We start from the raw sequence: 14,263 nt of genomic DNA, 5'->3' as shown, positions 1-14,263 counted from the left end.
AAATACAGTTTGCTTTGGATCTAGACACTGGTCTATGGCCATACCACCCTGATAGTGCCCGATCTTGGCTGGATCTAGACACTGCCACCAAATCTGTTAAAACATGAAATTCAACCAAGTATATTCTAAAGACCTAATTGGATTCATACAATGGTTTATGAATCAGACAGTATCCCACCCAGCAAAAAGAAAGGAGCTCCATCGAGCTACCAAAAAGGAAAAGTTTTTAAGTACAGAGAGAAAGCAGAAAAGAATCCATTGTTTTAGCCAAGTTTGTATTCCTAGGGGAGAGAAGGGGATTTGTCAGTATAGTTTTTAGTTCTGACTGGGAAAATGCCACGTTGGCTACTGAAAGATTACATCCCTGGAGTTTGAAACAACTGTTAGGTATTAAGCTTTGTTTTACTGACTTGGAGCATTAACTTAAGTGGCTCCATTATGCCCCTGTGGCTTTCTTCTTAACACATCACTCCATAGAACTATAAAGTCTGTGAGTCATATTGTTGAGAGGATGAGATGAGGAATGTATGTATAGATGCACATCCAAGGTTTACTGGCATGGATTTCTCACATTCCCTCCCATTTCTACCACACCTGAGGAAGACACATTATCAGAGTTTGGAATACAAGCTCCCAGGGATACCATAAAGTGCTCTGACCCTGTTACCCCTGCATTGTCACAGCAGAAAATAATAAATAACAGAACATCACATACAACATCAGGTGAGGTGTGGAACCTTAACAATAGGGCATGGCTTTTGTGAGGTTGAAATTTGCTCAGCACACAGGATTTTGCTGTCCCCATCTGTTTGCCCTTCCCTCCCTGTCATTTGGTTTCCTTTTGCTGTATTTGTTCTATTCCTCAGGACTTGTCTCAGTCAGAGATTTCCGCACTCTCCTCTTTTTTTCCCCCCCACATCCCCTGAGAATGCACAGGCATGAGACCACACCTGATAGGGTTGATGTCTCACCTTGTTGGCCCCTCCTTGAGTCCCTGATTGTGTATGCCTCCTTCACACTCAGGCTTGCTCATTCTGCTTTGTGCACTGCCTGTTGTCCAAAGGGGTGATCGTGTTTGCTCTCCATACAGCAATGGGTTGGCCCTGCACATCCCACATGCTCAAGTTTTCCATTCTTCTGAATGTGAGGAATATTCCTGCTGGGTAGTCAGAGGTGCTGGCACCATGATTCCTGGTTGTTTAATAGCTGCCTCTTTCACCCATGACAGGCTATGCACCCTCCCCCCAGTTTTCTCTTCTAAGGAGAAAGTCTGCATGCCCCATTCATATGTGTGCCAGTCCAGATAATGTACACTTGGTATGAATAATTTCTTCCAAAAATATCTTTTGCCAACCTCTCCTAGGCTGCAGCCTATGGCTACCAGGAAGCCCTCGGAGGATGTGTCTGATATCTCATTTTAGCCAAAGGACACCTCTCCAGGCTGCATGCTGTCCAGACATCAGTGGAGACTTGAAGTGACTTGCTTCCTGATCTAAAAACCCTGTTCTCTGTCAGGTTTGTCCAGCAGACCCTGAGGCAACAAATGAGAAGATTACTCCAGACACCTTAGTAGGAGAAAGGAGAGGGCCTGGGGACCAGACGGTCTAGTGATGAAAAGTCCGGAGCCAGATTCTGCCTCACGTTTATTGTGAATGTTATCAATACAACAAGGGAATAAGAAAAACAAGAAGTAATATGAAGCTGTAATAATTAGGACAATGGCATAGGGAGTGTCGTGTAATTGGAACAAGCTGTGCTCCTGACCTGCATGCAGGCAGGGAGTGTGTGGAATGCATGACCTCCAAAGTTAAATGTGTCTACTAAGTCAAGCATTTACTCCCTGGATTGGTACATTGAACCACAACAAGAATCTGGCTATTTTCAGCCCAGAAACCTTAAAGGGGCCCAGTTGTCCAGACACATAGGCATGTGTTTATTAAATCTTCTCAAGCCAGGCACTATGAATTCCCTTAGGATATAGTATACAAATATTTCACATTCCATTTAGTCCTGAGTATATGATTTCCTTGGTGCCCACACCTCAAGGTATTATAATCCTTCATACTCAGATAGGTCCAGGACTCCAGAACAAGCTCAGTTTGATTGACATCAGGAAAGGTGACAAAGGAACCTCCTTATCATGGCTGACTTCTTACAACATTCCACTCAAGTCCTACTTCAGTTTTTGCTCACACCACCTTTTCCATCAATAACACTTTATATACCAGTCAGTCCTCCATGTGGCTTGTCTCTCGCATAGGGTTTCTGTTCCCTTTTATGCACAGACATGAAGCAAGTGATAGGTGGGGTCTCAGGATAGTTGGAGTGCTTCATAGCAAGTCCAGCCAGCATGACTTTTTAGAACATGGAAATCCATGCCTCTTGCTGTATCTACTACCAGAAAAATAGAGTCCTTTTAACGCCTTATTTCATGAGCCAACATACCTTCTAAATAAAAGAAAACACATTGCCAATCATTAAAATTTTCTGTCTCCTAATGAATATATACAGTATCATTCTTGAGAAGGAAAGGTGCCACTCATCCTTATTTAGCTACCTCGTATGAGAACCAAGGTCTTATGGTGGTGTTGAAGGTTATCGGAAGTGGAATTTCTGGAGGGTCACACAGCACAGGTGGGAAGGGTGTGGGGGTAAGTGTTGGTGCTATCTTAGATTTGTCACCATGAAGAAGTGTTATTTTCATAACATTACAAATAAATAAAGCTAAAGCAAGATAAACAAAGAAAAATGTTGGCAGGAAAGTTTGGAAAGAAGAATCAGTCTTTAAAATCAGTCTGCAAGAATGACGAGTATCTTAAAGAAGAAGGGCTTTCCAAGAAAAGGGAGGAGACTGAGCAAGGGCAAATTTTACATCCAGATCAGAAGTCCACACAATGTCTGGACAGAAAGAGAAGGGCTGCTGGACACAGCGTTGTGCCCAGGACTGACCTTATACCTGTCCCCAACAGCACAGCCCAATCCACCCCTTGGTATACTAACTATTTTTTCTTCTCTCTTCTCTCCTCCCCATAGTGCCTTCTACTGCTCCAGCCATGGGTCAGTCCTCCTCTTCCACAGTCTCTCATACAAAGGGTGGTGATTTGGCCTCCAGCTTTGACAAGTTTTTTAAGGACTTCAAGGTGGAAAGCAAAATCATCTCTCAGGAAACTAGTGAGTCAATTCAATCAAGACTGAAGGAGGGGGACCTTCCAAGTGCAATTTCTGCAATCAGTGATGCATTGAGAGAGATTGATAATGCCCCACTGAGCATTGCTGTGACTGGGGAGTCTGGGACAGGAAAGTCCACCTTCATCAATGCCCTCCGGGGTGTGGGGGATGAGGATGAAGGGGCTGCTCCTACTGGCCCAATAGAGACAACCTTTAAGAGAACACCATACAAACACCCAAAGTTTCCCAATGTAACATTATGGGACCTGCCTGGCACAGGGACCCCTAACTTTCAGCCTCATGACTATCTTGAGAAAATGAAATTTAGGGAGTATGACTTCTTTATTATCATCTCTGCTACACGCTTCAAAATCAATGATGCACAACTGGCTGTAGCAATTGAAAAAATGAAGAAGAATTTCTACTTTGTTCGAACTAAAGTGGACAGTGATTTATATAATCAAAAAAGGAGTCAACCCAACAAATTCAATGAACATGAAATCCTGCAAAAGATCCGCAATGACTGTGTGACTCGACTTCGGAAGGCCAATGTGAGTGATGCTCAGGTCTTCTTAGTCTCCAGCTTTGACTTGGCTCACTATGATTTCCCAAGCCTGGAGACCACCCTTCTGAGGGACCTCCCAGCCCACAAGCGCCACATCTTCATGCAACACCTGCCGAATATTACTGAGGTCACCATTGACCGGAAGAGGGATTCCCATAAACAGAGGGTCTGGCTAGAGGCCATGAAGGCTGGAGCATTGGCCACTGTCCCTCTCATGGGCTACATCAGTGATAATGATGTGGAGACTTTAAAGGATGCTTTAACCCTCTACAGGGTTTACTTTGGGCTCGATGATGCATCCCTGAAAATCATGGCCAAGGACTTGCACATGTCAGTGGAGAAACTCAAAGGAAACCTTAAGTCTCTCCATTTGCTATCAATTGAGAAGGATGATGAGTCCTTAGGGGAAAAACTGTTGAGATATGTGGAAAAATTCTGCTCTGTCAGTGGAGGACCCCTTGCTGCTGGTCTTTACTTTGCCAAGATTTACAGTTTGCAAAATTATTTCCTTGAGACTGTGGTGAGTGATGCAAAAGTTCTTCTTAAAAAAGAAGAGATTTTTAAAGACTCTGAGGACCCTGGGCAAGCCTATCTACCTCAGGATGTCCGGAATGAAAATGGGAAAAGTGAGGCAGCCAGCTCCTGAATTATTCTGAGTATTGGCATGGAACTGGTGCCTGGAAAGATGACTTAGGTCTTCCTTTCAGCATTCTGACCCACTGCTCTCAAGGGTATCACAGACATTTCCATAATGCACTCTTCAACAAACCACAAATTTAGTGACTATTATTGGACAGTGAGAGCAATGAACTCTAAAGAATCCTTCCTTCATATGATTATTTTGGGAAAAATGAAGGACAGTAATCTGGAATTTTCTGCTTGGTGGAGAGAATAACTCCTTGTGTGATGGTTACTTCATACACAGCACTGGTCTTTCTACTGATATGCTAGTAAAAAATGGCTATGCATATAGTGTGTTCTGAAAAATTAATTTTTAAATAAATGCATATGTAGTGCATCTTTGGTGTTCCTGACATTTTGTTATGAATCCATAAATTCTTTTTCTTCAAGTTTTTGTTTAAATTCCAATTAAGGAACATGAAGTGTAATATTAGTTTCAGGTGTACAATATAGTGATTTAACAGATCCATGTAACACCCAGTGCTCATCACTAAAGGACACTCCTTAATTTCCATCTCTTATTTAACCCATCCCCCCAGTCACCTCCCTTCATTACTTTGTTCTGTATATTTAAATGTCTGTTTCTTGGTTTTCCTTTCTTTGTCTCTTTTATTCCCTTTGCTTATTTGTTTTGTCTCTTTTTTTAAAAAATTTTTATTATATTGTTAGTCACCATAGAGTACATCCCTGGTTTTTGATGTAAAGTTCGATGACTTATTAATTGTGTATAACACCCAGTGCACCATGCAATATGTGCCCTCCCTACCACCCATCACCAGCCTATCCCATTCCCCCACCCCCTTCCCCTCTGAAGCCCTCAGTTTGTTTCTCAGAGTCCATAGTCTCTCATGTTTCATTCCCCCTTCTGATTACCCCCCTTTTCTTTATCCCTTTCTTCCCCTACCGATCATCCTAGTTCTTATGTTCCATAGATGAGAGAAATCATATGATTAATTGTCTTTCTCTGCTTGACTTATTTCACTTAGCATTATCTGCTCCAGTGCTGTCCATGTTGCAGCAAATGTTGAGAAATCATTCTTTCGCATAGCTGAATAATATTCCATTGTATATATGGACCACAACTTCTTAATCCAGTCATCTGTTGAAAGGCATCTCGGCTCGTAACACGATTTAGCTATTGTGGACAGAGCTGCTATGAACATTAGGGTGCACATGGCCCTTTTCTTCACTACATCTGTATCTTTGGGGTAAATACACAGTAGTGCAATGGCTGGGTCATAGGAGAGCTCAATTTTTAACTTGTTAAGGGACCTCTACACTGTTTTCCAGAGTGGCTGTACCAACTTGCATTCCCACCAACAATGTAGGAGGGATCCCCTTTCTCCACATCCTCTCCAGCAATTGCTGTTTCCTGCCTTGTTAATTTTTGCCATTCTAACTGGCGTAAGGTGGTATCTTAGTGTGGTTTCTATTTGAATTTCCCTGATGGCAAATGATTTTGCACATTTTTTCATGTGTCTGTTAGCCATTTGTATGTCTTCATTGGAAAAGTGTCTGTTCATATCTTCTTCCCATTTTATCATTTGTTTATTTCTCGTGTATTGAGTTTGAGAAGTTCTTTGTTTTGTCTCTTAACTTCCAATGATATTTGTCTTCTTTGAGCAATTTATTTCACTTAACATAGCTCTGTCCTCATCCATGTCATTGCAAATGGCAAGACTTCATTCTGTTTTATGGCTGAGTAATATTTCATTGTATATATATCTTTATCTATATATCATATCTTCTTAATCCATTGATCAGTCAATGGACATGTGCACTGTTTCTACTATTTGGCTATCATAGATAATGCTGCTGTAAACATTGGGTGCATGTATCCCATTTAATTAATATTTTTCTAATCTTTGGGCACATACCTTGTAGTGCTGCATCATTGGGTACTTCTATTTTTACCTTTTTGAGGAACCTCCATACTTTTTCCAGAGTGTCTGCAGCAGTTTGTATTTCTACCAATGGTGCAAGAGGGTTCCCTTTTCTCTACATCCTCACCAATACCACCTGTTGTGTTTCTGATTTTAGCCATTCTGAGGAGTGCAAGTTGTATATCACTGAAGTTATGATTTGCATTTCCTTGATAATGAGTGATGCTGAACATCTTTTCATGTGTCTTTTGGTCAACTGGATGCCTTTTTTGGAAAAATGTGGATTTTTTTTGTTTTTGGGTTTTTTTATACATTTTATTTTTTATTTCTTTAATTTTATACTAAAATTTTTATTATGTTATGTTAGTCACCATACAGTACATCCCTAGTATTTTTATAATATTTTTTATTATATTATGTTAGTTACCATAAAGTACATCACCAGTTTTTGATGCAAAGTTCCATGATTCATCACTTGCTTATAACACTTAGTGCACCATGCAATATGTGCCCTCCTTAATACCCATCACCAGCCTATCCCATCTCCCCACCCCCTGAAGCCCTCAGTTTGTTTCCTAGAGTCCATAGTCTCTCATGGTTCATTCCCCCTTCTGTTTACCCCCCCTTTCTTCTTCCCTTTCTTCTCCTACCGATCTTCCTACTTCTTATGTTCCATAAATGAGTGAAACCCTATGATAATTGTCTTTCTCTGCTTGACTTATTTCACTTAGCATTATCTCCTCCAGTTCTGACCATGTTGCAGCAAATGTTGATAAATCGATCTTTTTGATGGCTCAGTAAAATTCCATTGTATATATGGACCACATCTTAATCTAGTCATCTGTTGAAGGGCATCTCGGCTCCTTCCATGATTTAGCTATTGTGGACAATGCTGCTATGAACATTGGGGTGCATATGGCCCTTCTCTTCACTACGTCTGCATCTTTGGGGTAAATACCCAGTAGTGCAATGGCTGGATCATAGGGTAGCTCAATTTTTAACTTTTTAAGGGACCTCCACACTGTCTTCCAAAGTGGCTGTACCAACTTGCATTCCCATCAACAGTGTAAGAGGGGTCTCCTTTCTCCACATCCTCTCCAACATTTGTTGTTTCCTGCCTAGTTAATTTTTGCCATTTTAACTGGCATAAGGTGGTATCTCAATGTGGTTTTGATTCGAATTTCCGTGACGGCTAATGATTTGAACATTTTTTCAAGTGTCTGTTAGCCATTGTATGTCTTCCTTGGAAAAGTGTCTGTTCATATCTTCTGCCCAATTTTTGATTTGTTTATTTGTTTCTTGTATATTGAGTTTGAAAAGTTCTTTGGAGATTTTGGATACCAGTCTTTTATCTGTAGTGTCATTTGCAAATATCTTCTCCTTCTGCCTCATAGTTTTTTTGAACTGTTTCCTTTGCTGCCTCATAGTTTTTTTGAACTGTTTCCTTTGCTGTGCAGAAGCTTTTTATCTTGATGTAGTCCCACAGTTCATTTTTTCTTTTGTTTCTCTTGCCCTTGGAGATGTGTCATGAAAAAAGTTGGCTGATGTCAAAGAGGTTGCTGCCTATGTTCTCCTCTAGGATTTTGATGGATTCCTGTCTCACATTGAGGTCTTTCATCCATTTGGAGTTTATCTTTGTGTATGGTGTGAGAGTGGTCAAGTTTCACTGTTTTGTATATAGCTGTCCAATTTTCCCAGCATCATTTATTGAAGAGACTATCTTCTTTCTGCTGGATGTTTTTTCCTGCTTTATCAAAGATTAGTTGCCCAAAGAACTGAGGTCCATTTCTGGATTCTCCATTCTGTTCCATTGGTCTATGTGTCTGTTTTTGCGCCAGTACCATACTGTCTTTGTGATCACAGCTTTGTAGTACAGGTTGAAATGCGACAATGTGATGCCCCCAGCTTTGTTTTTCCTTTTCAACAATTCCTTAGTGATTCGGGGCCTTTTCTAGTTCCACACAAATTTAAAGACTGGTTGTTCCAGTTCTTTAAAAACTGTCATTGGTATTTTGATCGGGGCGGCATTGAAAGTGTAGGTTCCTCTGGGTAGCATATACATTTTAACTATGTTAATTCTTCTGATCCATGAGCATGGACTCTTTTTCCATCTTTTTGTGTCTTCTTCAATGTCTTTCAAGAGTGATTTGTAGTTTCTAGAATGTAGATCATTTACGTCTGTGGTTAATTCTGAGATAACGTATGATTTTTGGTGCTATTGTAAATTGAATGGATTCATTTCTCGTTCTTCAGTCTCATTGTTCATGTGTAGAAATGCAACTGATTTCTGAGCATCGATTTTGTATCCCACCACATTACTGAATTGCTCTATACATTCTAGTAGTTTGGGGGTAGATTCTTTTGGGTTTTCCATATAGAGTATCATGTCATGTGCAAAAAGAGACAGTTTGACTTCTTCTTTGGATACCTTTTATCCCTTTTTGTTGTCTGATTGCTGTTGCAAGGACTTCCAGTACTATGTTGAATAATAAGGGGGTTCTATAAAAGTAAAAAGGCCCCACGAGTGATACAGAACAGAAATTTACAATCTATAGAAACCAAGACTGTACAGTTAACATGACATCAATAAAAATATATCTCTCAATAATCACCCTCAATATGAATAGCTTAAATGCTCCCATTAAATGTCATCTGGTTGCAGATTGGATAACAAGGCATGACCCATCCATTTGCTGTCTATAAGAGAGTCATCTTGAACCTAAAGATGCATCCAGACTGAAAGTGAAGTGATGGAAAACCATTTTTCATGCCAGTGGACCTCAAAAGAAAGCTGGGATAGCAATTCTCATATCAGCTGAGATTGGATTTCAAACTAAAGACTGTAGTTAGAGATAAAGAAGGACACTATATTATTCTTAAAGCAGGTATCCAACAAGTGGATCTGACAGTTATAAATATCTATGCCCCCAACAGGGGAGCAGCAAGATACACAAGCTAACTCTTAATCAGAATAAAGAGACATATAGATAAAAATACGTTAATAGTAGGGGACCTCCACACTCCATTATCAATAATAGACAGGTCATCTAAGCAGAAAATCAACAAAGAAACAAGAGCTTTGAATGACATAGTAGACTAGATGGACATCATAGATATATATATAACACTAATCCCCGGAACAATAGAATACTCATTCTTTTTGAATGCACATGGAACTTCCTCCAGAATAGAAAACATACTGAATCACAAAGAAGGTCCCAACCCATACCAAAAGACTGAAATTATTCCTTGCATATTCTCAGACCACAATGCTTTGAAATTGGAACTCAAGCAGAAGGAAAAATTTGGAAGAAACTCAAACACTTGGAAACTAAGAACCATCCTGCTCAGGAATGATTCAATGGGTGGGGGGGAATGGGATAGTCTGGTGATGGGTAGTAAGGAGGGCACGTATTGCGTGGTGCACTGGGTGTTATACACAACTAATGAATCATCGAACTTTACATTAAAAACCATGGATACAGTATGGTGACTAACATAATACAATAAAAAAATTAGAAAAAAAAAAGAATGATTCAATAAACCAGGAAATCAAAAATCAATTTAAACAATTTATGGAACCAACGGAATGAAAACACAATGGTCCAAAACCTATGGGACACTGCAAAGGCAGTCCTAAAGGGAAAATACATAGCCATCCAAGCCTCACTCAAAAGAAGTGAAAAATCTGAAATGCAGTTTTTATATTCTCACCTCAAGAAGCTGGAGCAGGAACAGAAGAACAGGCCTAACCCATGCACGAGAAAGCAGTTGATCAAGATTAGAGCAGAGATCAATGAATTAGAAACCAGGAGCACAGTAGAGCAGATCAACAGAACTAGAAGCTGGTTCTTTGAAAGAATAAATAAGATCGATAAGCCACTGGCCAGACTTATTAAAAGAATAGAGAAAGGGCCCGAATTGATAAAACTATGAATGGAAGGGGAGAGATCATGACCAAACCAATGAAATAGGAAGGATCATTAGAACTTTTATCAACGGCTTTATGTCAATAAATTAAACAACCTGGAAGAAATGGATGCCTTCCTGGAAACTTATAAACTACCAAGGCTGAAACAGGAAGAAATTGATTTTTTAAACAGACTGATTAATTATGAAGAGATTGAAGCAGTGATCAAAAACCTTTGGATAAACAAGACTCCAGGGCCTGATGGATTACCCGGGGAATTCTACCAAACATTCAAAGAAGAAATAATACCTATTCTCCTGAATATGTTTCTAAAAATAGAACCAGAAAGAAAAGTACCAAAAACATTCTATGAGGCCAGGATTACCTTGATCCCCAAACCAGGAAAAGACCCCATGAAAAATGAGAATTACAGAATGATATCCCTAATGAATATGGATGCCAAAATTCTCAAAAGATCCTAGATAATAGGATCCAACAGTACATTAAAAGGATTATCCATCAAGACCAAGTGGGGGCTGGAGGTTAAGATGGCGGAGGAGTTGGGGACCCCTTTTTCAGCCGGTCCCCTGAGTTGAGCTGAATAAGTACCAGACCAGCAGGAACATCCACGGAATCAGCCTGAGACACAGGAAGAAACATCTGGATCTCTACAAATGAACATCTCCAGCGCTGAGTATCGAGGAACGAAGCGGAGAGCCGTGAAACAGCGCACAGATATTGGAAGCTAAACAGAAGGGGGAGGGAGCCGCCATGTCAGGGCGCCGGGAAGCAGTAGCCACCTGCATGGGGGAGCGGACGACCGCGGACCTGCACGCTTGAGACAGCAGACTGAAAATGGGAGCTCCGGGAGCGCGCACGGGGCGGTTGGCGGGCCATCTGCACCAGGGAGCAGGCTGACCGCGGACCCGCACCCTGGAAACAACAGACTGAGGACGTGAGCCGGGAGCGTGCGCCACCAAGCATCTCATGGAGCTCCGGAGCTCCGGTGTGCTCACTGGATCGAGGCTGAGACCGGGAGATCCAGGAACGTGCACGGGGCGGCTGGTGGCTGGTGGCTGGAGGGCCACCTGCACAGGGGAGCAGGCGGACTCGGGGTCAGCACCCGCGAGACACCAGACTGAGATGGGGAGCTCTGGGAGCCCGCGTGGGGCGACTGGCGACTGGCGACTGGCGGATGACGGGGTTGGAAACACAAAGGACAGAGACGCGCTGGCCCTGGAAGTGAGGGCTGGGACACCGGGTGTGGGGTGCACAGCGTGGGATGCTGCAGGGTTGAGCAGCACCAACAGAAACAGAGTTAAAGTGGCCAGAACACCAGTGGAGAATGGTCCGTGATCACTCTGTTCTGAGACAGAGGCTGAATTTCAGCCGCTGCTGCTCTCTCAGAAGAGGCATAGCAACCTGCCAGGGAAAGCTGCCAGAGAACAAAAGCCCAGAAATACCGGCTCACAGGGTGCCCATCCCCATCCACCCTCGCAGGGGACATGGAGACTCTACCCACACAGGGTTTTCTGAGTACCGGCCAGCAGGCCCCTCCTCCAGAAGGCAGGCTGAAAAACCAAGAAGCCCACAATCCGGAGCACCTGAGTGGCGCAGCCATTAAGCACCTGTCTTCGGATTAGGGTGTGACCACAACATTCCGGAAAGGAGTCCCTCATTGGGCTTCTCCACTGGGAGCCTGCTTCTTCCTCTCCCACTCTCCTGCTTGGGTTCCCTTTCTTGCTGACTGTCTCTCTCTCAAATAAATAAATTAATCAATAAATAAAATCTTTAAAGAAGAAGCCCACATCCCTAAGATCTCTATAAAACAAGGGTGCATGGCCTGGGTCCTAGTCAATAACTTGGGCTCTGGACAACCCCGCAATCTCTCCTCATCAGAATGATGAGAAGGAGGAGTCCCCCCCAGCAAAGAAAAGATAATGAGTCTGTGCCCTCTGCCACAGAATTAATACATATGGATGTATCCCAATTATCAGAAATGGAATTCAGAGCAACAATGGTCAAGATGATCAGTAGACTTGAAAAAAGTATTAACAAAAATGTTACTGAGAATATAGAATCCCTAAGGGCAGAAATGAGAGTGAATCTGACAGAAATTAAAAATTCTATGAGCCAAATGGAGTCAAAACTAGAGGCTCTGACGGCCAGGGTCACCAAGGCAGAGGAACGCATTAGCGAATTGGAGGATGGGTTAGTAGAAGGAAAAACAAAAATAGAAGCTGTTCTTAAAAAAATCCACGCCCACGAATGTAGATTATGGGAGATTACTGACTCTATGAAACGATCCAATGTCAGAATCATCAGCATCCCTGAAGGGGTGGAGTAAAACAGAGGTCTAGAAGAGATATTTGAACAAATTGTAGCTGANGGGGTGGAGAAAAACAGAGGTCTAGAAGAGATATTTGAACAAATTGTAGCTGAAAACTTCCCTAATCTAGCAAGGGAAACAAGCATTCATGTCCAAGAGGCAGAGAGGACCCCATCCAAGCTCAACCATGACAAACCTATGCCACGCATGTCATAGTGCAATTCGCAAATATTAGATCCAAGGATACAGTATTGAAAGCGGCCAGGGCAAAGAAATTTCTCACGTACCAAGGCAAAGGTATCAGGATTACGTCAGACCTGTCTACAGAGACCTGGAATGAGAGAAAGGCTTGGGGGGGCATTTTTAAAGCTCTTTCAGAGAAAAACATGCAGCCAAGGATCCTTTATCCAGCAAGGCTGTCATTCAGAATTGATGGAGAAATAAAGACGTTCCAGAATCACCAGTCATTAACCAATTTCATAACCACGAAACCAGCCCTACAGGAGATATTAAGGGGGGTTCTATAAAGGTAAAAAGGCCCCAAGAGTGATACAGAGCGGAAAGTCACAACCGATACAAACAAAGGCTTTACTGGCACCATGGCATCATTAAAATCATATCTTTCAGTATGCAGTCTCAACGTTCATGGTTTAAACTCTCCCGTAAAATGCCACAGGGTTGCAGATTGGATAAAAAGACATGACCCATCCATTTGCTGTCTAAGAGACTCATTTTGAACCCAAAGATGCATTCAGACTTAGAGTAAGGGGATGGAGTACCATCTTCCACGCAAATGGACCTCAAAAGAAAGCTGGAGTAGCAATTCTCATATCAGATAGACTGGATTTTAAACTAGAGGCCATAGAGAGAGATACAGAAGGGCACTATATTATTCTTAAAGGAAGTATTCAACAAGTGGATATGACAATTATTAATATATATGCCCCCAACAGGGGAGCAGCAAGATACACAAGCCAACTCTTAACCCAATAAAAGAGACATATAGAAAAAACACAGTAATTGTAGGGGAACTCAACACCCCACTATCAGAAATAGAACACCCTGCCAAAAACTAAGCAAAGAATCAAAGGCTTTGAATGCCATACTCGACGAGTTGGACCTCATTCATAGATATATATAGAACACTACACCCCAGAACCAAAGAATACTCATTCTATTCAAATGCCCATGGAACATTCTCAAGAATAGATCATGCTCTGGGACACAAAACAGGTCTCAGCCAATACCAAAAGATTGAAATTATCCCCTGCATATTCTCAGACCACAACGCTCTGAAATTGGAACTCAACCACAAGGAAAAACCTGGAAGAAACTCAAACACTTGGAGGCTAAGAACCATCCTGCTCAAGAATGACTCGATAAACCAGGAAATCAAAAAACAAATTAAACAATTTATGGAGACCAACGAGAATGAATACACAACGGTCCAAAACCTATGGGATACTGCAAAGGCAGTCCTAAGGGGGAAATACATAGCCATCCAAGCCTCACTCAAAAGAATAGAAAAATCTAAAATGCAGTTTCTATATTCTCACCTCAAGAAACTGGAACAGCAACAGAGGGACAGGCCTAACCCNAAAGGAAGCAGTTCACCAAAATTAGAGCAGAAATCAATGAATTAGAAAACAGAAGTGTAGTAGAACAAATCAACAGGACTAGAAGCTGGTTCTTTGAGAGAATCCATAAAATTGGCAGACCACTGGCAA

General features: G+C 41.8%; 1 protein-coding gene across 1 annotated transcript; it reads left to right on the top strand.

Annotated features, from left to right (window-relative positions):
* The first annotated feature begins 512 nt into the window (after positions 1 to 512).
* On the top strand, positions 513 to 4,751 carry LOC100466706 (T-cell-specific guanine nucleotide triphosphate-binding protein 2). Its single transcript, XM_002931290.4, has 2 exons — positions 513 to 723; positions 3,034 to 4,751. The coding sequence occupies exons 1-2, from the start codon at positions 528 to 530 to the stop codon at positions 4,377 to 4,379; spliced, it is 1,542 nt and encodes a 513-aa protein (XP_002931336.3). The 5' UTR covers positions 513 to 527; the 3' UTR covers positions 4,380 to 4,751.
* Positions 4,752 to 14,263: the final 9,512 nt, after the last annotated feature.

The sequence above is a fragment of the Ailuropoda melanoleuca genome, unplaced genomic scaffold, assembly GCF_002007445.2.
Source record: "Ailuropoda melanoleuca isolate Jingjing unplaced genomic scaffold, ASM200744v2 unplaced-scaffold7766, whole genome shotgun sequence".
Classification (NCBI taxonomy): Eukaryota; Metazoa; Chordata; class Mammalia; order Carnivora; family Ursidae; genus Ailuropoda; species Ailuropoda melanoleuca.
Note: the sequence above shows the minus strand (reverse complement) of the source record. Positions and strands in the feature narration are given on the sequence as shown.

What these genes read in the sequence shown, in the direction of transcription:
- LOC100466706 (XM_002931290.4), top strand. Translation starts at nt 528, where the DNA reads ATGTATAGATGCACATCCAAGGTTTACTGGCATGGATTTCTCACATTC. An exon ending in AACATCACATACAACATCAG is followed by an intron (nt 724 to 3,033) that starts GTGAGGTGTGGA and finishes TCCTCCCCATAG; the next exon opens with TGCCTTCTACTGCTCCAGCC.